This window comes from Mustela erminea, chromosome 2, assembly GCF_009829155.1.
Source record: "Mustela erminea isolate mMusErm1 chromosome 2, mMusErm1.Pri, whole genome shotgun sequence".
NCBI classification, from domain to species: Eukaryota; Metazoa; Chordata; class Mammalia; order Carnivora; family Mustelidae; genus Mustela; species Mustela erminea.
Window position 1 is genome coordinate 126,553,110 of NC_045615.1, and position 27,316 is coordinate 126,580,425.

The window sequence follows — 27,316 nt, forward strand, 5'->3', positions numbered from 1 at the left end:
AAGTTTCACTAATGTACCTTACCTATTAATCTATTAAATGTATTTATTTATATCTGGGATTTTTTGTTTGTTTGTTTGTTTTGTTTTGTTTTAAGATTTTATTTATTTAATGGAAGGAGACATAGCAAAAAAGGGAACACAAGCATGGGGAGTGGGAGAGGGAGAAGCAGGCTTCCTGCTGAGCAGGGAGCCCCATGCATGCCTAGCTCCCAGGACCCTGGGTTCATAACCTCAGCCAAAGGTAGACACTCAATCACGGAGCCATCTAGGTACCCTTTGTTTTGCTTTTTAGAGTACAATATTTCAAAGTCAGATTATTGGTTATGAGGTAAAAACAACCAAGCTTTTATAACTTTTTTTTTTTTTTAATTTTGGTTCTGGTGTTGATATTTTCTCCATCAATTCAGTAAGAGCTGAGATCTTTTCAAATTTTCATTAACTTGTCAGTCATTTAATGTTTTTCATCAGAGAAATGAACATGCTTATAATTTGTGTGACTATTAGTAACTAAAAACAAGTCACTGAATCAGGACATTCATTTTGTTTAAATGGTAAGGACCGACCTGGGTAAAATTCTAGCTACCAATTAAAAAAATAATAATAATTAAACTTCCCTCTCTCTCTCCTGTGCCTTATAGATTGTCACAGAGTCAAAATAGAATCTCACTTCTCAGTGTGTTAAAATTCATAAATTTACTAAGATAAAACTGTATTGGATATTAAATCACAAGAAATATGATTTATGTAGTATGTTTTCAACATCCTTGAGTGTTTTATGAGCATGCTGTTTTATGAAAATTCAAATTTAGAGTTAGGAACTGCATCTTTATTTTAAAGAGGAAATTAATAAAATTCAGAAAGTTTAAATTAGATTCCCATGATCACACAACTCTTAGGATAGAAGATGAGATAAAGATTTGAATTTCTACTTTAAAAAAAAAATCACACATTTTCCAATGAGTCAGCATGCATATATATATATGCATATATATTGCAAAATCACTGCCACAATAAGAATAGTTAACACGTATATCACTTCCCTTTTTTTGTGGAGCACATTCAAGATTTCTCCTGGCAACTTTCAAGCATAAAATGCCATATTGATAACTATAGGCATCATGCTGTGCATTAGATCCATAAATCTTAATCTTATAAGGGCAATTTTATACACTTTGACCAAACTCTCCCCATTTCCTCCACCCCCACTTCTGACAACCAAAATTCCATTCTTTATTTCTATGAGTTCATCATTTTTATATTTCACATATAAGTGACATTATACAATTTTTTTTCTCTGTTTAACTTATTTGACTTAGCATAATTTCTTCCAGGTCCACTTGTGGTATCATAAATAGTAGGACAAACAAATAATTCAATTAAAATGGGTTAGGGTTAGGGTGCTTCTGCACAGCCAAGGAAACAGTCAACAAAACAGAGAGGAAAGCCACGGAATGGGAGAAGATATTTGCAAATGACAGTACAGACAAAAGGTTGATATACAGGATCTATAATGAACTCCTCAAACTCAACACACACAAAACAGACAATCATATCAAAAAATGGACAGAATATTTGGACAGACACTTCTCCAATGAAGACATACAAATGGCTATCAGACACATGAAAAAATGTTCATCATCACTAGCCGTCAGGGAGATTCAAATTAAAACTACATTGAGATATCACCTTATACCAGTTAGAATGTCCAAAATTAGCAAGACAGGAAACAACATGTGTTGGAGGGGATGTGGAGAAAGGGGAACCCTCTTCCACTGTTGGTGGGAATGCAAGTTGGTGCAGACTCTTTGGAGAACAGTGTGGAGATTCCTCAAGAAATTAAAAATAGAACTTCCCTATGACCCTGCCATTGCACTCCTGGGTATTTACCCCAAAGATACAGATGTAGTGAAAAGAGGGGCCATCTGTACCCCAATGTTTATAGCAGCAATGGCCACGGTCGCCAAACTATGGAAACCAAGATGCCTTTCAACGGATGAATGGATAAGATAGATGTGGTCCATATACACTATGGAGTATTATGCCTCCATTAGAAAGGATGAATACCCAACTTTTGTAGCAACATGGACGGGACTGGAAGAGATTATGCTGAGTGAAATAAGTCAAGCAGAGAGAGTCAATTATCATATGGTTTCACTCATTTGTGGAGCATAACAAAACAATCTGAGGGTTTTGAAGGGGCGGGGAGTGGGGGGTCGGGGTACCAGGTGTTGGGTATTATAGAGGGCACGGATTGCATGGAGCACTGGGTGTGGTGCAAAAATAATGAATACTGTTATGCTAAAAATAAAAAATAAATTAAAAAAAAAACGAATAGGAGAAGGGAAATTGGAAGGGGAGGTGAACCATGAGACACTATGGACTCTGAAAAACAATCTGAGGGTTTTGAAGGGGCAGGGGTTGGGAGGTTGGGAGATCCAGGTCGTGGGTATTGGAGAGGGCACGGATTGCATAGAGCACTGGGTGTGGTGCAAAAATAATGAATACTGTTACGCTGAAAAAATAAAAAAATTAAAAAAATAAATAAATTTAAAAAATAAAAAAGGGACAGAAGACCTGAAGTAGGTAGTTTTGAACAAGGTAACATTTGATTAGGGACCTTAAGAAGGCCAAGTAATCAGCCAAGAAGAATAGAAAAGAAAGAATGAATCAGTCAAAGGGAGAAACAAATCCAAAGGACCTCAGAAGAGAGATTGACTTACTACTGTTCTTGAGGTCAGGAAGCATGCCGCTTTGGTTTGAGAGGAGTGATCGAGGGCAGAGTATAATAGATTAAAGTCAGAACCATACTTTAAAAATTGTTGGCTAGGACTTAATCAAATATGATAAGGGATTTTTATTTTATTCTAAGTGAAAACAGTGAAGTTTTTCAATTTTATTCTAAGTGAAAACAGATATTTTAAAGGGTGCTGTGTTGGAAAATAAGTGGGGGTATAAAGGGAAAAACAGCTACATGAAGCAGAAGCCTATGCAACAATTTGTGAATGAAATGATGATGGCTTATTCAGTGACTCTTGATGATGAGAAGGTTAATGTCTGGATTCCAAAAGTATAGCTGAAAATATTTCTTGATGAATGAGGCACGTAGTAAGTGAAAAACAGACATCAAAGATGACTCCAACTCTTATGGACTGAACAAATAAGAGAATGTAGTTGCCTTTTACTGAAATGGCATAACATTATAAGAAGAAATTTCAAAATTTGCCTTTAGAGATGTCAAGTGTGGAAAGTTTGGTAGATGTGTAAATGGATATGGCAATGATATCTTTTTGATATCATTCTGGAGTTCACAGATGTTGAAACAGGACATAATGATGTTGGAGCCCATAGAATGAAAACAAGATTTTAAAATCATAAGAATGGATAAAATCATCTCAGAAGTGAGAAAGAAAAGATATACTGATCCTGAGCCCTAGGCCTATTATTTTAAGACAAGGAAGACTGCACAAACAAGGCTGAGAATGGGAGGCAGTGAGGAAAGAGGAGAACCAAATTAGAGAGAAATGTAGTGGCTCTTAGTCAGAGGAGGAGGAGGACAAGAGAGGGAAGAAGAAGAGGAGAGGGAGAAGTAAGAGGACAAAGAGGAAACATGAAAGAGAAATCACACGTTCCTGATAGGTTAAATAAGATAAATATTGGTAAATGAACATTGCCTTAGCAAAGTACAAAGTGGCAGTTATTGGTAAGAATTCCTGTGGATTTTCTCTCTGATATATGGAGCTAAATTCTCAGCAGAAAATGTGGAAGGAGAAAGTGGTGTTTAGGTTTTGAGGAGAGAAGCAGCGAAATGATTCTTTAGAAATTAGGGGTATGAATTGAGCAACTCAACTTAGCAAAATTGAAGGACAATTTTCCTCACTGCACTCATCAGGACTGAACACCTCCTAAGGCACTCTACACATGCTTTCATGAATATACTTAGCACTTTTATTAAGTTTATTCTCTTCTCTGTCTCCTATAGTAGATGATAAACTTCAAAAAAATTACCAATTTTTATATTTCTAACAGGCATATTTTTCATAGAAACCACATTAAAGAATGGTAAACGAATGAAAACTAGAGGTCCAGAGTTAAGCAGTGGCCTAGGGTAGGCAAATGCCAAAGAAGAACCATGAATTTTAGCATTTCCAAATCATAATTACATTGAGAAGCACCATCAAATTTTGCAGAATTTATGCATGGATACCAGGCAGCACAAAATCAAAGATTCTAGTGCAACTGGGGCAACAAAACATAAGAATTCATAATAATGTATGTAGGAGTACAATAATTCTAAAGGACTATAAATCGGTTTTAAGATATAAACCACATGAAATGTGTTTTATTTTATATTATTTAAAGATTTTATTTATTTATTTGATAGAGAGAGACACACACAGCAAGAGAGGGAACACAAACAGTCGGAGTGGGAGAGGGAGAAGCAAGCTTCCCTCCAAGCAGGGAGCTCGATGTGCACCTCGATCCCAGGACCCTGGGATCATCAGCTGAGCTAAAGGCTCAGCTAAAGGCTCCACTTAATGACTGAGCCACCCAGGTGCCTCAACTGCATGAAATATATTTTATACTGAGTTCACTACCTTGTACAGGATTTTCATCTCATTTTTGCCTAATTTGATAATTTTTCCAAGAGTGTGAACTTAGAGTTGAGGAAATAAGGTAATCTGGTTAAGGTAACTCTGGTATTTGTTGCACATGAACTTGACAATTCTTGAATAATATTTTCATTGTTATCTAAACCAAAGTGACAGAGTATTCTAAGAAGTATTGAAAGAATTGACAAAATTAATACAGATATCTAAATATAAACCTGTTCAAAATAATTAAATGTCCTATAGCCAGCCCAGGCCCTCAAATAGAATTATGAGAATGAGAGTGGAAACTTTTAGTTGATGAAATGCACTGGATCCTTTCTAGGTAGTTCTCTGGATTTACATAGCAATGATTTTCTGCTCAATGCTACTGATGATCTGCCAGAATGACTGCCTGGACCTGAAGAATTTTTACAGGCTGCAGATGGAATGTTTTGAGTTTCATCATCAATACATGACAGTGTTCTTACAGTTGTGGCAGTGTCTTGAGGTCTGCTACAACACCTGACACTTTTCCTTCAAATCACATATGGAAACAAGTGGCCATTCCTTGGTATGTGCTTTCTGCCTCTTTTTTGTCACTGAAGGTGGGGACCCTGAAGTGTTCACTCACTGTACATTTCAGCAAACTGATCCCACATACACCTCCCCAACATGGCCTGCAAGACTAAAAGACAAAGCAAGAGGCTGAGTGTTCCTGGCACAAGCCTCAGAGACTTAACCACGGCTGTCTTGAGGTGTGGTTTCTGTGGCAACTAACCAAAAAAGCAGAATGCCCCAGTGCCTAGATTGGCACCCTATGGGGTAAACTTTGAATGATAGGAGATGAGAGAAAATAGATAATTATGCTTTCTTTCTACTCTGAACATACTATTCCATAAAACAGTAGGTGATATGAAAAGACATCCTGTAAAACACAGCTGCACTTGTTGTTATTTTATATTTGCTTCTCTTCTTCCTTTGTCTCACCAAGACTGTACTCCACAATGAAGGGCACATCTTCATTCTACCATTCTACTTAGATTTGTTTTCACAGGAACGTAGTATAAGATCAGATTTCACTGCACATGCATTTAAATAGTTTTTAGGATAACATCTATTTGTTAAAGTCTACCTTAGCTGTATGGAAAATATAGGCAAAACTTGTTGCAGTTTTTCCTTTTTTTTTTTTCTTTAATTTAAGTCAAAATAAATCTCCTTTAATGGTGAGGGCTTTTCTTAAAAGTGAAGTGTAGGAAACACTTTAGGATCACTTAATTCCCAGATGAGTGACGTGGGGGTGGGGACAACTTGGTCTCTTGATAATCCTTGCCTTTTCTGTGAAATCAGAGGACTAGAGTACTTCAAATTTAATTCAGAGAATCTAATCTCATTACTCAAAAATGATTCATGCATTTGCTCATTTATTTGTTCATTCAATGGACAGACATATTTTTGAATGACTACTATGTGTCCAGTACCATATCAGGTGCTTGCAAAACATAAGTGATCAAAAAAGAAAACCATCTGCTCTCTTAGATCTAACATTCTTTTGGGTGGAGTCATGGAGTAAACATAATAAACAAATTAGATACTGTGTTAGAAGGTTCTAAATTCTACTGCGGGGAAGATAATATAGAGGAAGGCAGCTCATGTACGTGAGCAGACCTGGAAGCGGGTTGCAATATTAAACAGACTGACAGTGATAGGCTTTGCTGAGAAATTGAGATTTGAAGAAAGTCTTGAAAGTGAGCCAGGTAAATACTGGGAGAGAAATATTCCAAATGGAGGCATCAGTCAATGCAAAGGCACTAAGGTTTTCTCTAGGAATAACCAGGAGGTTCGGTATCACCAGAGCTTATAGAATAAGAAGAGATTATTATGTATCATACCTGTGAGGCAAAAGGCAAGATGTGAGATCTCCGAGGCATTCTGAAGACATTGGTTTTTACTCTGAGTGGAACAGGCAACACTTGCACTGCTTTTAAAAGCAGTATGATCTGCTTTATATATTAAAGGCACATTCTCTAGGCTGTGTCAGGCTGTAAATATGAGAGGGGAAACAGTTATAAAGCTAATGAATTAATCTAGATCAAAGATGGTAATAGCACAAGCCAGGAAGATTGCAGTAGAGATGGTGAAAATGTCCAAATTTTGAAAGTAGGGCAAATAGGATTTTCTTTTTTTTTTAAAGTTATTTATTTATTTTAGTAATTTCTACACCCAGTGTGGGGCTCAAACTGAGATCAAGAGTCACAAGCTCTTCCAAATGAGCCAGTCTGGCACCCAGAACCACTAGGATTTTCTAAATGATTGGATATAGGGTATGAAGGAATGGGACAGATCTAGAACTCAAAGAATGACTGCAAAAATTATTTGCTTTCCATTCAGGTGGGGGAGCTGGCTGATTTTTAGAATGAAGTAGGGTGAAGAGATCAGGACTGCAGTCTCAGACACAGAGAGTTTAAAAATCTCTATTAGGTATGCAAATGATGATGCTAAGTAAGCTGTTGACTAACCAAGTCTGCTTTTCAAAAGAGTAATTTAGACTAAAGATTATATGGGAGACCTAAGCGCATACTTGGCATTATTAATATCATAACCTCAGATGACAAGAAGAGGAGACGAGGTGTAAATAACAGCATAAAGATTTTGCTACAGATGAACAATGTAAGGTTGGAGGAGAAAAAATACCAGGAGAGACTGGGAAGGAGTATTTGGTGAAGAAGGAGAAAAGCCAAGAGTATATGAAATCTTAAGACTGTTTTTAAAAATGTTTCGGAGAAGCTGACCATCTACCATATCAAATACTGTTGCTGAATCAATAAAATGAGGAATTAAAATTTACCATTGAATTTAGCAGCGTGTGGATAATAAGTAACTTTGATGGGGGGCAAATTCACTGAAGAATTGAGTGTAATCATAATTAGAATGGATTTAAAAGAAAATGAAGGGAAACAGAGACATTAAGTAAAGATAAAAATTTCAAGTTTTATTGTAAAATGGAGAACATAAATGGTTTGATAGCTGGAAAAAGAAATAAAGAAAATTTTTGGAAGAGGAGTATAGCTTCTCATGGGTAGGTAGAAATGATGTTTGTGATTAGTAACAAATAAATTCTCATAGCCCACAAATATAATTGCTGTCTGAGATCTATGGCCTTATATAATGTTCCTTAATAGATGTAGGAACAACTTGTGATTTACCTTTCATCAATAAAATGTAGCAAAGATAACGGGATGTCACTTCCATGATTGTAAGATTCCGTAAGATTGTTAAGTTTTGTCTTGCTGGTAAAACATCTATTCTCTCCTTTGCTGGTTTTGATTACATCACCCATCACATAGTAAGGCCCAGGTGAAAAGTTGAAGGTGGCCTCAGATTGACAGCTAACAAGGAACTGAGACCCTCAAGCTGAGAATCCTTGAGAAACTGAACCCTGTCGACAACCATGTGAGCTTGGAGGTGGATCTCTCCCCAAAAAAGCCTCAGATGATACCTCAGCACTGACTGACACAAGCATAGCCTTGTGAGAGACCCTGAAGCAGATCATGCAGCTAAACCATGACCAGATTTCTGAGCCACAGGGCCTGTAAGACAATATGTTTGCTGCTTTAAGGCACTAAGTTTGTGGCAATTTATTACACAGGAAACACACACACACACACACACACACACACACACACACACACGGTCTTTGAAGACTCCCTCTGATTCTTTCCATTATTTTAGTAACTAAAAGAACAGCATCAGCTGGAGGTGAGTATGGGGGAAAGGTGTTTACAGTCTTAGGAAAACAGGAAGTGCAAAATAATTATCTAGGAAGTTGGAGTGAGGATGGTTTAAGTCTATATATGATAGGGGCGCCTGGGTGGCTCAGTGGGTTAAAGCCTTTGCCTTCGGCTCAGGTCATGATCCCAGGGTGCTGGGATCGAGCCCCACATCAGGCTCTCTGCTCAGCAGGGAAACTTCTTCCCCTCCTCTCTCTCTGCCTGCCTCTCTGCCTACTTGTAATCTCTGTCAAATAAATAAATAAAATCTTTAAAAAAAAAAAAAGACTATATATGATGACTGTCTAGCAGCATGAAGAGTCCACTTGAAGTTCTTGGCCATTGCATTAATCTGAGAATATTCAGTTTGGTCATCTGTTTTCTCCAACCACAGTCCAGTATAGTTTGAAAGTGGTGCCCATACTACAGACAATGACTAGAAAGATAAAAGACAGTGTTCTGAGAGCAGAGTGCCTGAAGTTGACATTACAGTAATAATAAGGTCTAGATCATGATCCTGGGAGCAAGAAGCTGAGATACATAGAAAACAAAATTCATGGAAAAGAGACATTTGAGGGACTGAGAGACCTCAGTTTTGAGGGAAACCATTCATGTAAGTACGGAAGTAGCTAAAAACTAAAGACAGAAATATTGCAAATAGTGACAGTGACCCAGAAAATGAAAATTTTGTAAGGAGTATAGGAGGATTCAGGGTTTAGCAGTTAGTGGTAACAGTGAGGTATAGTGGATGTGATAAATACGTGGCTGGAGGAGAATAATGGAGGCGGGAAGAATTGTCTGCAAGTAACAATATGGAGCAATGAGATAACTTTTCAACTCGAAACTCACTGACATGAATACGGAGGAAGAAAATCCTGTCAACATTTGAAGGAGCTGCAGAGGAAGTGGTGCACTCAAGGGAGATTATGACTTTATGATTTTTCAATTTGGCTACTACATGAAAGAATGGTTCGGAGAAGATACCAAGGATAGAGCAAACGCTGCCCCGATGGACAATGCAGTTCAGAGGACTCTGTCAATACATTTTGGCCAAAACCCACAAGGACACAGGTAGTTCAACAAAGGTGGGTTTGTTAATTTGTCAAAACTTGTTGACTAAGATGCTACATTGGGTGTTTCAGTGAGAGAAGGTTAAAAAGGATTTATTACAGAATTTGATCCTGGGGCTGTAGGTTCAAGCCCTGTGTTGGGTAAAGAGATTACTTAGAGATACAATCTTAAAAAACAAAACAAAACAAAAAAACAAACAGGGTTGATTAAGGGGCATGATTAAGCATAGTGTAGTATATTAACTCATTCAAAATAATTTTTTTGCAACTTTTGATTTTGATAACAATAAACATAACAATAAAATAAACTTAATAGTATTTTAGAAGCTATAATTTACTTAGTGCTTATTTTCATCCAATATTTACCACATCCATTATGTATAGTTTAGTAGTTTACTATAAGATAATATTTTTATTTTTATTTTTCAATGAGAAACTCCAGATCCAGAAGTTTTAAGCCACAAGATCATATTTTTAATCCTGAATTCAAAGCTCTTAGTTACAGCTATACTGTCAACCCTACTAATGATATAATATTAAATTAAAAATGCAGACTACAGAAATCCAGATTTGCCAAGTTTGAGGTAATGCATAATTAATATTTTACATGTATAAAAAAACTAAAAGAAAATTTGGAAGAAAGCTTTGATTGACCATGGAGTGGAACCAAAGGATATTTATTTTTATTTTCTTTCTAATGTTGCTATAATGTATTTCATTTAATTAATAATAATGATAGTATGTTTACCTACCATTTGACAGAATGAAGATCAGTATAAAGAAGGATTTTCAATGTAACTTTTTTTTTTTTTAAGAGGGAGATAGGGTTTGGGGGGAGAGGCAGAGGGAGAGGGAGAGAGAATCTTTAGCAGGCTCCTCAACCAGTGGAGACCCTGATGGGGTTTGATCTCACAACATTGAGATCATGACTCTGAGATCAGGACCTGAACTAAAATCAAGAGTCAGATACTTAACCAACTGAGTTACCCAGGCACCATTTCAACTGAATTTCTTTTTTTTTTTTTTTAAATTTTTTTTTTATTTATTTGACAGATCACAAGGCAGAGAGAGAGGAGGAAGCAGGTTCCCTGCTTAGCAGAGAGCCCGATGCGGGGCTCGATCCCAGGACTCTGGGATCATGACCCGAGCGGAAGGCAAAGGCTTTAACCCACTGAGCCACCCAGGCGCCCCTCAACTGAATTTCTTAATTTTCCCTTGAACCGATTGTATTTTCATACTATGAATAGAATTACGAAGAGATTATGCTGAGTGAAATAAGTCAAGCAGAGAGAGTCAATTATCGTATGGTTTCACTTATTTGTGGAGCATAACAAATACCATGGAGGACATGGGGAGTTAGAGAGGAGAAGGGAGTTGGGGGAAATTGGAAGGGGAGGTGAATCATGAGAGACTATGGACTCTGAAAAACAATCTGAGGGGGTTGAAGTGGCGGTGGGGGTGGGAGGTTGGGGTACCAGGTGGTGGGTATTATTGAGGGCACGGATTGCATGGAACACTGGGTGGGGTGAAAAAATAATGAATACTGTTATGCTGAAAATAAATAAATTTAATTAAAAAAAAGAATTAAAAAAAAAGAATTTCTCCAAATTTTATTGGCTACTGTGAATCATTTCAGGTTAAATCAGGGAGATTATTTTATAAACAATTTATTTAAGGGTCTAACTATTGATAATTAGACAGTAGGGAGTATAATGTATCTATTTGCTTAAGTGATGCTTAATTAGAAAATGAGTAAATGTACATATACTTAAATTATTATAATATATTACTCAAAAGGGAATTTAAATCCAGCTGCTATGTCTTCAGGAATCCTTTTTCCCCACAAAGTATATGTTCTTTTTTTTTTTTCTCTTTCTTTCTTTCTTTCTTTCTAAATAACTAGAAGCCACAGATCTACAGAAAAATATTCAAGGACAAAGTATAATTATTTCAGTTGAAGAATCAATTTTGGACACTGAATCACAATTCAAATGTGTTTTAAATAAAATACTTATAATCACATGTGCACATTAAATACAGCTTAATTATATAAATCATAATAACTATATGCCTTCCTATATCAAAATCAAATATTGAACAGTTGCAATTCATAGTAAACTTAGAGAAACAAGAGGTTGTGGTCATGGTAACACTATATGAGAAACAGCCTAGCTTCTTCATCAAATAAATTACAAGTAAAAGAAAAATGAGAGAGGAGGAAGCTGTGTATTACAAGAGCCTAAAGAGACTTATCATCCAAGAGCAATTTCAGATTTAATTTTGAACCTGATTCAAATTTTAAAAAATCATAAATTCAAAAACAGGAAAATATTTTACAAGCACATTTGCATGCGTATTTGAGTATAAAATATTTTATGATATAAAAGGTATTATTATTTTTAATTATGACAGTGTTACTGTGGTTATATTTTTAAGGTTCTTAGCTTTTAGAAATACACACTAAAATCCTTATAGGTGAAACAATATGATATTGGAGGTTTAGTGGGCTAGGTATGTATAAAACTATATTTATTAACCATGAATTGATTATTATTAAAGCTTAGTAATAGAAACATAGAAATTTATGATACTTATTTTCCTATTTTTTATATTTGTTCTATCTAAATCTTTTATTCTTATATCTTCTATGTGTTATATTTGTTGACATCTTCCAACCTTAAAGTGAAGAAAAATAAAACTAAGTCTTAACATATATGTAAACAATTAACAGAAGCATAGACTACACAGATATCAGAGAGGGATATTTTTCAAGATAAATTCATAGGTATTTATGTTTTTTCTTTATGCCAATTATATGACTTTATTAATTTATTATAAGTAATCATTAAATCTGTTATAAATGTATCATCTTTGTCTCTATTTTTATATTTGGCCCAAACTTTCTAGATGTCTAGTTTATAAATGCATGTTAACTCTTAGTCATATAATTACTCAGAATTAGAAGTTGACAAACATTTGAATGTCAATGTCAAAATATTCCAAGGAAAGCAATAAGACCAGAAATCACTTATAAAGCAGCCCCTTTTCTTAAAGGAAAAATTACTGTGGATCACATATCTTGGACTCCCTTTAATTAGTGTAGTTACTCAGTTAACCTGGATTTTTGTTGAAGCTCTGTCAATGCATATGATGGCTGGCTATTAGGAGGAAATCATAGTGGGAGAGATGGATAGATTACTTAGTAAATGCAAGAATGAATAAATAAATGACTGTAGTCCATGGGGATTTTAAATTGATATTTAGGTGTATAAAAACACTTTATATGAGTAATATTTATGAGTGATGCATTTACTCTAGAAAATAAAAAAAATAAGGACAGACATTTTATTTACCTACAAATGTTGGAGGCTTTCTACTGTAGAACTGAGAGTAGACATGTAATTTTTGCTTTAGATAGCAGAAGGGAGCTACTTGTATGAGATTTATAGGACTGTAGTTGCTTCAACATAAGGAGAAATTAAATATTTGGAGATGTCTAGCAATAAATATGCTGCTTCTTAAACTAGTATGCTACACTAAATTATTGAAAAAAAATTACTGCTGTCAAAGGTGCTATACACATAATTTATATACCTCCACTGTGAAGCCTGATAAAGAGGATCTAGTTTCAGTTCAACTCAATGTTCCTGTATTTTAAATTACAACAAAGGAAATTGTGAAGTGTAAATATATATTTACTCATTCAGGAAATGCCTTAATATTGATAAAACTAGGATTTGAGTACCACTTACTATTAGATAGCCCTGGGAAATCAGTGACAAAAAAGTCATAATATGAATGCTAGCACATCTAAAACTCAATCGTCTTCCAAATGTTAATAAGGAATATTGATGTTTGGAACTGTGAGTTTCCATTGAAGTATAAATGCAAAGTCCCTCATACCAAGCATGAAGTACTATTATTTTGCAGATCTCCTAAGTTATTGCATGGAGTCTAGTTTGCCAATAGTCATATCAGATTGTCATTAAGTAGACCAAATAATTTATGTCACAGAAACGTCAATGTTTTTTAAGTTTATTTACTTATTTATATTTAAGTAATCTCTACACCCAATGTGGGGCTCAAACTCATGATCCTGAGAGCAAGAATCCCATGCTCTTCTGATGAGCCAGCCAAGTGCCCTCTGCATTTCAAGTTTTTATTGTTTGCTTTCAGTGCATTTATTTTTTAAACAGATATTAACATATAATTCATACACCATGCAATTCATCAGTTTAGAGTGTACATGCAATGGCTTTTAGTGCATTCACAGAGCTGTGTCCTATCACTACAATTTCAGAACATTTTATCATGTCAAAAACTCTGTGCCCAATATCAGTCACTCCACCAATTCTGCAGCCTCCCCTCTGTGTAAGCCCCAGGCACCCACTAATATGCTTTCTGTCTCTGTAGACTTACTTATACGGGGTATTTCAGAAAAGTGGGATTGTAGAGATGTGATCTTTTATGACTGGATTTTTTTCATTTAGAATAAAGCTTCTAGAGTTCATCCTTATTGGCTGCATGTGCTGTATTAAAATGTCACATTGTATTTACCTATTTATCAGCTGAAGGACGTTTTGATTGTTTCCATTTTGGCTGTTATGAATAATGATGGTATGAACATTAATGTTTTTGTGTGGATATATTTGCATTGCCCTTAGATTTTCCTAGAACAGCTGCTGAGAAACACTGTAGCACTTTGCTGTTATCTTGAGAATCTGCCAAACTATTCTCCATTTTACATTCCCACTAGAAATTACAAGAGTTCCAATTTCTCCACATTAATTAAATAAATTATAATTAAGTCATGCTTTTTATTCATTTAGTCAATCTGTATTTATTTCAAATCTAAAAAATCTAAAATTTTTTAAAAAGCTAAAAAGTTAACATTTTGCTAAATATTTATTACAAAGGCCAAAATTCTGAACACTGATAACATCAAAAGCTGCATCCAGAGGTTTAGAGCAGCTTTATTTATAATCCAAGCTTTGAAGCTATCAAGATATTCTTCAGTAGGTGAATGGATAAATTGTGGCATATCCAGATGAAATATTACTCAGCATTAAAAAAATGAGCTATCAAACAATAAAAACATATGAAAGAACCTTACATGTATATTACTAAGTGATGGGAGCCAACCTGAAAAGGCCGCATACTCTGTGATTCCAACTATATCACATTCTGGAAAAGACAAACCTATAGAGACAATAAACAGATCAATGGTTGCCAGAGTTGTGGGGGAGGGAGGATGAGTAAGCAGAACACAGGATTTTTAGCTCAGTGAAACTCTGTATTATACTGTAATGATGGGCACACACCATTGTACAGATGTCTAAACCCATAAAATAAACAACACCAAGAGTTAACCCTATATAAATTATATACTTTGGGTGATTATTATGTGTAAATGTAGATTAATCAATTGTAACAGTTCTACTACATTGTTGATGTGCTATGTTCATAAGAGAAAAGGCTATGCATGCGTGGAGACAGGGGGTATATTTGAAATCACTACACCTTCTCAACTTTGTTAGGAAACTAAAACTGCTCTACAAAAATTAAAGTTTTTAATAACTAATATTCAATATAGTTATCAGTATGATTAGATTTGGGTTTACCATTTTTATTACTTTTTTTTCTCTCTGTTTTGATCATTTGTTTCTCATATTCTGTTTCTCTAAGTATTTTAGTATTTTTAGTATTTTATTTTATCTATTGATTTTTGTTGTCATTTCTTTGTATTTTTTTAATAATTGCTTTAAGTATTACAACATACATATCTAACTTTTCAAACTTTTCACAGTCTACTTAGGATACATATTTTACTACTTCATGTAAGGTATAGAAACACAATCAAATCACCCCTTCCCACTACCTTCACTAAAACTCTGTAATAGTTTCCAAATATGTAATATTTAAATATATTGATAACCCCTCAGATGATGTTATATTTTTAATTAATAATCATATACACTTTAAAGTACTTAAGAGAAAAAATAGCTTTTAGGATTCATTCACTTATTTACCAATTCATTTGCTCTTTTTTCAATTCTGAGATCCATATCCTCATTTTTTTAATGATTTCCTTTAAATTTCAAAATATCCTTTTACCTTTACATGTGCTGATAACAATTTCTCTTCTCTGAGTTCTCTTTAAGTTTATGTAAATCGCCCTCATTCTTGAAAAATATTTTTACTGAAAATGGAACTCTGGATTTATGGCTGTTGTTTGTATTTCTTTCCATATCCTAAAAGCATTTTTAATGGTTTTTCTGGTTTCTATGGATTCTATGAGAAATCTAAAGTCCTTCAACTTGTTATTCAACTGTGTGTTGCATTTATTTTTCTCCTAGATACTTCCAAGATTGTTCTCTTTATGTTGGTGTTGTAGCAGTCTGAGTGCAATGTCTAAAAAAATGCTATAAAACTCTAATTTTATAGATGTTAGATGTTTTGTTGTTGTCAATAACCCCTTGGACTTTGCTAATTTTTCCTTAATCACTTTTCATCCTCAACTTCACTGACTCCTTTATCTGTTATCTTCATTCAGTTATTTGGTCCATCAAGAGAGTCTTTTTTTTTTTTTTAATTTTCTTCAGATTTTGCATTTTTCAGTTTTTAAATTTCCATTTCAATTTAAAAAATAGTTTCAGTTTATTTCTCATTCATTTCAAGGTGTTTTAATTACTTTTTTGAAAATAGTTATAGAAAATAAATATAGCACCTGGGTGGCTCAGCAGGTTAAGCCTCTGCCTTTGGCTCAGGTCATGATCTCAGAATCCTGGGATAGAGCCCCACACTGGGCTCTCTGCTCAGCGGGGAGCCTGCTTCCCCCTCTCCCTCTGTCTGCCTCTCTGCCTACTTGTGATCTCTGCCTGCCAAATAAATAAATAAAAATCTAAAATACTAAAAAATATAGTTAAAAAAATAGTTATAGCAACTGATTTAAATTCTTTGCTGATCATTACAGCATTTGGGTCATCATGAGTTGAGTCTTGTTGACTGTTTCTTTGTTTCCTTGATAACGGGTTACACTTTCCTAGTCCATTGTCATGTAATTCTGTATAATATCCAGGATACTTTCATTATGTTGTGTACGTCCTAGGTATTATCAAAATATGTCGGAAAATTATGTTGCTTTGATTTTAGCAGTCTATATACTTAGTGAACTTCTGACCATAAGCTTTGCCTTTCTGTTGGCCATGGTTATAATCTCAGTTCAGTCAGGCAAGCCTTTGCTATACTGGTTTAGCTCTATTCTATGCATGACTTACATGCAGGTGATTCAAATATCATTTCAGTTCTTAAAGCCTTTGCCATATTGCCTTGGGGTCTATTCTGTGCCTCAGGTGTCTCAGGGGTGAAGATAAGATTTGTGTGTGTCCATACACAAAATTGGAGAACATTTTCCCCAAGGATTCTTCCAAAATTTTTCCAATACTTTTCAGCCCAATATGCTTTCTGTTCCTTATTCAGAATGACAGATTTATATTTTATTTATTTTTTATTTTTTTTTTATTTTTTTTTTTAAAGATTTTATTTATTTATTTGACACAGAGAGATTACAAGTAGGCAGAGAGGCAGGCAGAGAGAGAGAGGAGGAAGCAGGCTCCCTGCTGAGCAGAGAGCCCGATGCGGGACTCGATCCCAGGACCCTGAGATCATGACCTGAGCCAAAGGCAGCGGCTTAACCCACTGAGCCACCCAGGCGCCGACAGATTTATATTTTAGTTTCTGTATCTAGTCTGCCAACTCCCCCATGCTACTGAAATTGATACCTATCCTATCAGAAAAACAAGAAGTCTAAAATAAAATGGAAATTATTCTTCAAATCCTTTGCCTATTTGTTAATTTTCTGGTTTTGTTTTGTTTGCATTAAGAATCTTTGATACATTTTGGTAACTAACTCCTTATCAAATATATAGTTTGGCAATATTTTCCCCCATTCTATAGGTTGCTTTTGCATTCTGTTGATTATTTCTTTTGATATATAGTTGGGTTTTGGGTCAATGTAATCCTACTTGTTTATTTTTACTTTTTGATGCTTGTATGTTATATCCAAGAAATCATTGCAAATTGAGGACAAGAGGATTTTTCACTGTGTTTTCTTCTAGAAGTTTGAGTTTCAGGTCTTACAATTAAGTCTTCAATCTATTTTGAGTTGGTTTTTATGCATGGTATAAGGTATGGATCCAATTTTTCATTACTATTCTTATTTTGCATGTATATATTCAGTTTTCCCAGCATGACTTGTTGAAGAGAGTTTTCTTACCCTGTTGTGTATTCTTGATACCATTGCCAAAGATCATTTGATTTTATATGTATGGGTTTATGTCTGGGCTTTCAATTCAGTTGTATTGGTTTATGTGCTATCTTTATGCCAGCCTTATACTGTTTTAATTTCTGTAACTGTATCTATATATTTTGAAAGCAGAAAGTATGATGTCTCCAGCTTTTTTCTTCTTACTCCAGATCACTTTGACTATTCTGGGATTTTCATGTTTCTGTATGAATTTAAGTATTATTATTTTCTGTTCTAATAAACAAAGAAACAGAAGGGTTGTTTTTTTGTTTTTGTTTTGTCTTGTTTTTTTAACAAAAAACGCCATTAGGGCTTTGATAGGAATAGAGGAATAGGATTAAATCTGTAGATCACAGTGGGCAGTATGGGCTATATTAATTTTAACAATAGTAACCCTTTCAACCTGTGAACATGGGGTATATATACATTTACTTGTGTTTCCTTAATTCCTTTCACCAATACTTGTAGTTTTCAGTGTACATTGTAGTTTTCAGTGTACAGTGTATTCCCAAAAAACCATACAAATGACAAATAGGAATATTACAAGACATCCAGCATCATTAATTATCAGAAAAATGCAAATCAAAACAATGATATCGTATTTCACATCTGTTTAGACAGGTATTATTAAAAGAACAAAAGACAAGAAATATTCAAAAGATTGTGGAGAACTTGGTAGTCTTGTGTACTGTTGATGAGAATGTAAAATGGTGCAGTAGTTATAGAAAACAAATATAGATATTTCTTAAAAATTAAAAATAGAACTAACAATAATCTCACTCCTGAGTATATATTCAAAAAATTGGAAACTAGAATCTCAAAAAATATCTGCATCCCTATGTTCGCTGCAGCACTATTCACAATAGCCAAGATATAGAAATAACCTATATCTACTGACAGACAAATGGATAAAGATAATTTGGTATATACATACATGCAACACAGTATGATTCGGCCTTAAGAAAAGAAGGAAATCCTGCCATTTTCAACAACATGAATGAATCTGGAGGACATTAGTTTAAGTGAAATAAACTGACACGAAAGACAGATTCTTATTTGAGATATCTAAAGAAATTAATCTTTTGGAAAGAGAGGATATAATCCGGTTTCCACATGCTGGGGGTGGGGGGAACAAGGAGCTATTACTCAAATGGTATAAAGCTTTAGCTATGTAAGAGGGTCTGTTGAACAACATTGTGCCTATAGTTAGCAATATGGGATTGCACACTTCAAAATCTGAGGATACATCTCAAGTATTCTTACCTAAAAACAAATAAACAAAAAAAGCAAAATAAATAGGAAACTATGGGAAGTTTTGGGTATGTTTAGTATCTTGATTGTGGTGATAGTATTATGGTTATTTACATATTTCCGACTCATCAAATTATACTCACTAAGTACGTGCATTTCTTTGTATATCAATCATACCTCAATAAATCTGTCTTTTTAAAAGAAGAACCATTAGAGTGGAGCCCACGACACATTATTAAAAAAAAAAATAAGAAAGAAAACTTCCCACTGAGAATTACTTCTCTAAGTTAACAACCTTCCAAAGTCTGCCAGCTTTGATTGACATTTAAGTCTCATTTCTTTTATTTTGTCCAAAGTTTTAAGTTTTAATTAATTGGGAGAATGTGTTCTTTGAGTTTACATTACTACACTAGAACAAGAAAAAAATCTGTTTCTTGCCTATGAATTTATTTTTCATTAAGGTATCAGGTTATTTTGTTTACTTTTGTTTTGTTTTTGTTAATAATAAGTACTTAGAGAACATCAGAAACTTGACCTTTAAGACATCTCTTTCTGCCTTCTGCTTATTCTCTTCATCTTTCTGAAAGCTTTCCTCCTATGTTGTCACTCAGCTGAAGAATGTTGAGAAGTGAATGAAAAGGATACTCTCAGACTTACCTTTACCTGTAGTCATTGACTCCATATCCAGAGTAACTAGGATTTTGACTCACCCAGCTGTAACCTCCAATATGGCTCTGGTAATAACAATTTTCTGTTCTGCAGTGGTGACTACACAATAATTTGTACAGGAGAATGTGTCTGCATCTGAGGAAAAAAAAAATCAAATTTCTGGTCATTACCTCATCTGTCCCTCAACTCTGGAGACTGGCTCTTTTCAGCTCTGCCACTTCCTTTTTTTTGTTTTTCTTTCTTTCTTTTTTTTTTTTTTCTTTTTTATTTGACAGACAGAGATCACAAGTAGGCAGAGAGGCAGGCAGAGAGCCCAATGCTGGGCTTGATCCCAGGACCCTGGGATCATGACCTGAGCTGCAGGCAGAGGCTTTAACCCACTGAGCCACCCAGGCGCCCCTGCCAGTTCCTTTCTTCATTGTGTCAAATTGCCTTCTCTTGGGACGCCTGAGTGGCTCAGTCCCTTAAGAGGCTGCCTTCAGCTCAGGCCATGATAGCAGGGCCTGTGATCGAGTCCTGCATCAGGCTCCTTGATCAGCAGGGAGCCTGTTTCTCTCTCTGTCTCTGCCGGACACTCTGCCTACTTGCTTTGTCTCTCTCTGACAAAAAATAAATAAAATATTGTTTAAAAGTGCCTTCTCTTTTCTCAGATATTTCTCACTGGTTTTACTGTAATTCTTCATAGTCTGTACATTTTCCTCTGACCTCTAGAACATCTCCACAGTAGGACTATGAGCTCGTGATCATTTTCCAACTTGTCAGCAGTAAGCATATAAATACTTACTTTTCATTATGTGATAAAGATATCACAATAAATGTGGTAAGTTATAACTGTAAAGCAAAATTAGTTTGTTGGAAAAATACTCAGGTGATCATTACATTTTAGCTCTAATGAGGTACTTCATTCTTTGAAACCTGATTGTTTTTACAGTTAGAAAACACCATAGCACAACACTTTCACTTAATTACAAAGAATTTAATTTTAGAGATGAATATACAAAAAAAAGAGTCTATAATTATTGTAATAAAATCTCCACAGAGTTTAAACAGGATACATTTTCTAACTAAGCTATTTCTCTTTAAATTAAAGTTTAAAAATCAATCTTTGATTCTGCAAGAAATGTCTGACTAGGCTTTTATGCAAATCCTTTAAAAATATTCTAGATAGAACAAAGTTAACTATGGACTGTTAGATCTCTATGCCATTAGCAACAAAACGGGTAGTTAAATTCTGGCAACTTCTGAAATAACTAGTCATAATTATGAAAGCTAAAAACATAAGAAAAAGAGCAGCAAACTAAATAATAATATATTCCTTTTATAATACAGTGTACTTTGAGATAAATACTTTCTATCAGCATAATTTTATAAAAGAAAAGCCTGAAATTATATTCAAAATATATCTTGTGAAATAAACTATGACCTTTAAAATCTCTTATATCAAAGTTCATATTTTGCATTTTTATTAAAAAAATGGCAGTCTATATTAAAATTATATAAAAAATAATTCCGTGAGAATCAGTTATAGTAAAATATTTTATAATATGTATATACTTGTATATAAGATTTTTATGTGATTAGATCACAAATCACTCTAGGAACTAACTGAATTGTTGGAGATTGCTTTCCATCAATGCTATGTATAAATCAAATTTGAATCTTCCTTAAAAATAGTGCATTTTGAAAAGACATCTCACTCTAGCAATGTCATTTTCTTTATGATCTAAGATTTTTCTTACTTTTTAAATTTATACTGCTACCTTGTGTTGAGTGTCCAACTTTCACTATTGGAAGCTGTGTGGACATATATTAGATGTAACTTATATCTTAAATTTTGTATTTATTAAATGACAAACAAATGAAGACCCTCCATATAGATTCATATATGTATAATGTATATGCCTATGTCTATATATATAAGTATATAGAGTATGGAAACTCTGAAAGAAAATTCCCTTTCCTTAACTCCACATTAAGCTTCCATATTAATCTTTTTCCCCTTTTATCTCTAGCAATATAGTAGACTAGCAGAATGCCCAGGTTGCTCACTGTATTATTTTCAATACTGAAAAAAAAAAAATCAGGACACTCAGAGCTTTTTCATTCAGCACTAGGTAAGCCATCTGAACTGTTCAACCTTGATAATTACACTTGTGCTAAAATGTATCTAGATAAGCATAAGCGTAATGTGTAATTTCTTTATAGGATCTCAGTTCCTAGTTGAGATATCTTTAATTATAGCAGATCAGGTAAATTGCCCTAGATATTATTACCTGTGTCATTTAAATAACACTCTCCAAAGTGTGCCTGGGTGAGTCCGTTGATTTAGTATCTGCCTTTGGCTCAGGTCTTGATCCAAGACCCTGCCTTGGACTATGCTCAGCAGGGAGCCTGCTTCTCCCTCTTTGCCTCTCTCCCCTCCTCATGCTCTCTCTCTCTCAAATAAATAAATAAATATTTTATTTCTAGCTATATAGTAGCTAAAAGTATAAAGGAAATTAAGTGTCACTATCAAAAAAATTAACAAGAAAGCATTATCACTACAGTATCTTAAAATGAACAAATACAGTAACTACTAGGTCATATAAATTTCACTTTGGTCATTATTAAGAAAGTCATTTAAAATACAGCATGTGCATTCCATCCCATTCTAGGGAATTGTTTAACAAGCACTCTGAAGAATTATTTCATTCTGTAGAACTATATATATATATATATATATATGTATTTTGATTTGCTATTTATTATCCAATTAGAGCCAAGATAACTATAAAGTTTCCATGTTAGGTTGTTATTTAGTAGGTTTCCAGGAATTTCTTTCCCATAGAAAAGATAACACCAAAAGATACATATTTTTTGGTGTTGTTCTGTTGTCTTTTGGGTTCTTTTTAATTTTTTTTTTAAATTCTTAACTTCTCTGTATAATTGTAAATATCACAGAGGTTTGAATATTTGCAAGGGATCTTGGGACTCTATAAAATATAGTCAAGGCTTGCGGTGCCTGGGTGGCTCAATGGGTTTAAACCTCTGCCTTAGGCTCAGGTCTAGATCCCAGAGTCTTGGGATCAAGCCCTGCATTGGGCTCTCTGCTCAGCAGGGAGCCTGCTTCCCCCTCTCTCTCTGCCTGCCTCTCTGCCTACTTATGATCTCTCTCTGTCAAATAAATAAATAGAATATTTAAAACAGAGAGAATATAGTCAAGGCTTGTAATAAAAGGAAACATAAGATAGCAAAAGAAAGTAAGTTTAGCAACCTTTGGAGGAGGTCCAAGAGCTATGAAGACTTACACTCTCTGAAGTCCTTTTTATTACACAGAGATGTACATCTTTGGATGGAATTTTCGAGATTGTGGTGATAAATCTTGGTTTTAGAGAGCTCCAGACAAAGGTTCCCAGTAATGTACTTTATGTCCCTCTGGTCACTTAGTTGAGCCAATAAGAGAGATCACAAGTAGGCAGAGAGGTAGGCAGAGACAGAGGGCGAAGCAGGCTCCCCGCCAAGCAGAGGGCCTGATGCGGGACTCGATCCCAGGACCCTCAAATCATGACCTGAGCAGAAGGCAGAGGCTTAACCCACTGAACCACCCAGGCACCCCAAAATAGCTCTATTTTAAATAACAACATTAAACAGTTTATAGCCAGCCAATCTAGGAATCTTATTTCAACAATTTCTTAATGCCTCTAAATACCAAGAAACTCAAAATGCTCTTTGCAATACCTTTTTCAGTTGTATAGTTCCTTGTTTATAATCATTGATTATCAAGATAATGTTGATAATCATTGACATGAGTTTAATATTTGTATGTCATTTATTTTTTTTAATTACATGTGAAATTGTATTTTACTTCATTCCAAAATATTTTTCCTTTGACTGACTGCTACTTCTTTTCCTTCTATGGATTTCATTTATTTGCCTTTTCATAGTTTTGTTTTGTGTCCTTTCTTTAAGAGAATGAGGTTCTCAGACCATGTGATATGACTTAAGCTCTTAGGTCCTATATAAATGAATTTCCAAATTATTATTATTATTATTGTTGTTATTAATATTTTACATAATACAATGATAAGAAAGAACTCAGGTTGTTGAGGTTATTTTCTGGTCCATGTCTAATTGTGTTTTCATGATGTTGAGAGTATTTTCCTCTATACTCTATTTAAAAGCAAAATTTCATAGAGATCACAAAAAACACAGTGACAAACTCTCTTGTGGTATTGTGGTATTTCTATTTACAGTTGTTACATTCATTTTCTCTCATCTGCTGTCTTAGTTCATATGCTATTCTAAATGAATTACTTAAAACCTGAGGCAACCAGCATCTTTTCTTTCCACTTTAGCTTACTGGGAAATACTCAGATGGTTGCAATGAGAACCTCTTTCTTTAACAAAATCTCTGGGATATTTACTTATTTATTTTTTATTATTTTCCTACTAATAAGTAGATGAAATGTGGAAGTTATGCTTGGTGCTTTAAAATGATAAGAAATGCAGTTCCTAAATAAAATGGATTTGTTTTTAGACAATGAAAAATATAATCTGGGGCACCTGGGTGGCACAGTTGCTTAAGTGTCAGACTTCTGGTTTTGGCTCAGGTCCTGATCTCAGAGTATGTTTAACATGAGCAAAGAGCAGGAAGGTAGCAAGTACAGCTAAGGCAGAGGACGCAAGTAGAAGACTGTTAGGAAATCAGAAAGATGACAAAGAACCAAACATGAAGCTTCTCATAGGTCAATTTAAGAGATGGAAAACCATTGGAAAGTGTAAAATAAGGGTAAACTGATCTTATTTTAATTTTAAAGTAATTTCCTTAGCTAACATACAGAGAATGAACTGAAAAGGACAAGGATAAGAGAAAAGAGACTAGTGTGGGCATAGCTGCAAACAATAAGACAAATAGGAATTTAAACAAGAATGGTGTTGGTATATTTGGGGGAAAAGTTGTTGGAATCAGAAATACTGGGAAGATAGAGCCAAGATTTGCTGATAATTTGAGTGTAGGAGCTGATACAAAAAGACCAGTCTAGCAAGACGAATTTATAATTTTAGTTTTGAGTAATCCAAAAGTTAAACTGTCCTTTACTGAGGTTGATGGAGAAAGTTTGGGCTGCAAGAGAAGGAATGGGGATCAGACTTATGGTTTTGGATAAGTATTAATCAGATTAATATCTCAGGAGTATGCAGTTTAATTTTTTTTATTTTAACTTCTTTTTCTTCCAGAGAGAGTGAAAGAGAAAGGGAGAGAAAGGGCGGGCAGGAGAACAAGTGGGAAGTAAAAGATGAAAGAGACAGAGGGTGAGAAAGAGAAAACTAAAGAAAAAGTGTCATTGCTGAAAATAGGGATGCATAAGATAAATAACCAAAATTACAAAGATGATTCAGAGCCAAAGTTGTCTCCCTAAGTCAGTATTTATGGATAACCAGAATTCCATATTCATGGGAAATTAGTTGCTTTATTTGATTCACAAAGAGGCTTTATTTTTGTAGAACTGAATGTATTTTGACAATGTTTGAAGAGGCAGTATCTTTAGGATCCATTTGATTGCTTTAATTTAATAACATATGGCATGGATAGAAAGAAATTTAGAAAAATTCATTTGGTATTTACAGTGGTAACCTGGCTTTATCTCAGGTTTCATTTTGTAAGTTCATCTTTGTGTTGGATAAAACTCATTTTCAGGAGAGAAGTGGTGATATAGAGAAAATAATACATAAATATTTCCCATAACGTCTATGGATGTCTTTATTGTAATTGATGAAAACAGAGCTCTGTTATATGATGTTATGAGTTTCTGAATTTATATACCAGGAAACCAATCTCCAATGAACTACATTTTTACTAACATCCTTGCAAAAAGCTCACAAACATTCACATAAAGGATTCCAGCTGCTTTGCTGAATTTTCACACATCAGCTAAAGTCAAGCACCCCACTAGTCACAGGTGACAAATAATGCTCCAACATCTGCTTGCTAACAATATAATCTGGCTCATTTACTATCATCAGTTTCCTGGTATTGTGCCCACAGGATATGTTCAATAAATACTGAATGAAATGCTTCTACCTGTTGAGAAGAATAAATAAACCTGTGGGGTAGGGGAGTAATGACGCCACAGCCTTTCTCTTTCTTTCAGAAGCAGTAGTTGTAGGCCATGTGAAAACTTGCAAAATACACTGGACAACACTGTGTTTTGACAGCATGGTCCGAGTTGAGAATGTAGTCTAGTGCAGTTTACCCAAGAAACTTAAAATAGGTCAATGCCCCTGAGAATGTTTCTTGGATTTAGGAGGATGATAATTTCAATTTCTGCTCAGTTTGTTTCCAGAGCAAGCAGTGATCCAAATGATTAAACTTCTACCACTGGGGATAGTTAGAATTCAGAGTTTCAGCTAGCTATGAATGAGTCAACAAATGTAAGCAGTTTGGCATATTGCCCACAAGAGCAGTTAGTTTAAACATTGTTAGATAAGGCACTGAAAACTCAATAAAATAAAGCATATTATTGTTTTAAAAATATAACAAAATAGATTTTACATTAAAATGTATAATCTTCAAGTGTTACAAGTTATGTTCTATTTCAAAACTTTATATTATCTAATATAAATTTTTAACCAAAATTAGATATTTTAATCACTGTAATTTAATTTAAAATTATAGACAGAGGCACCTAGGTGGCTCAGTCAGGTGAGAAGCTGACTCTTGATTTTGCCTCAAGTTATGATCTCTGGGTCATGAGATTGAGCCCCACATTGGGCTTGAACTCAGTGCGGAGTGTGCTTGAGATTTTCTCTCCCTCTCTCTTTGTCCCGACCCTCCACTCTCTCTCTCTCTTTCTAAAATTATAGATAGATAGATAGATAGATAGATAGATATAGATATATAGATACACGCATACATATATATATGTGTGTGTGTGTGTATTTTTTTAAAAGAAAACCTAAAATAAAATTGTAGATATAAATGATGTTGATATAGTATTCCCTTTCTTTTCCAACCTTTCTTTCACTGTACCTAATCTATATATTAACTTCTCTCAGAAAGTTATTTCACAGCCTTCCTTTCCCTAACGTATGACGCACATACATACTCACTCTTTCTTTTCTTCTCTCTGATAATTATCTTGCTCCTTATTTCACTAGGAAAAAAAGAAGCTAACAGAAGTAAACTTTCATATTCTTCCATTACATTATCCAATAACCTGCCTACATCTGTACCCATAATCTTTGCTTTCCCTTCTTTTAAACTCTTTGTGCTCCTTAGTGGAATGGCTAACTTCCATCTCATCAATGGCTTTGATTCATTGGTAATCCACTTTTTCATGCATCAATAGCTCTCAATAAGAACAAGGGCAAGTTGTAACATCTTGTTTTGAAAAACCCTTCCCAGATCCTTCCAATCACCCACCCTACGCTATTGTCTGTTTTAGAGTAAAACTCCCCTAAATTTCACCTATATACAAGCCTGATTTCTTATCCCTATCAGATTTTGCATTCATCACTCTTTTGAATTTCTTTTTTTCCTTTGGGGGATCACCAAAGACCTATCTTCATTTTGCTCAAATTTTCAACAGAATTTTACATAATTGGATTTTCCTTTCATCTTTAATTATTTTACACACTTCGGTTCTGTGACACAGAAATTTCTTTATTTTCCCTTTTCTTCACTGTTCT

General features: G+C 34.5%; 1 protein-coding gene across 1 annotated transcript in view; it reads right to left on the reverse strand.

The window, feature by feature from the left end:
- The window catches only part of LOC116582559 (serpin B6-like), a 131,766-nt gene that overhangs the window by 14,815 nt on the left and 89,635 nt on the right, over positions 1–27,316 (reverse strand). Inside the window, 1 exon segment of the mRNA XM_032330085.1 lies at positions 19,693–19,786. Coding sequence (XP_032185976.1) covers positions 19,693–19,786 — 94 coding nt within the window.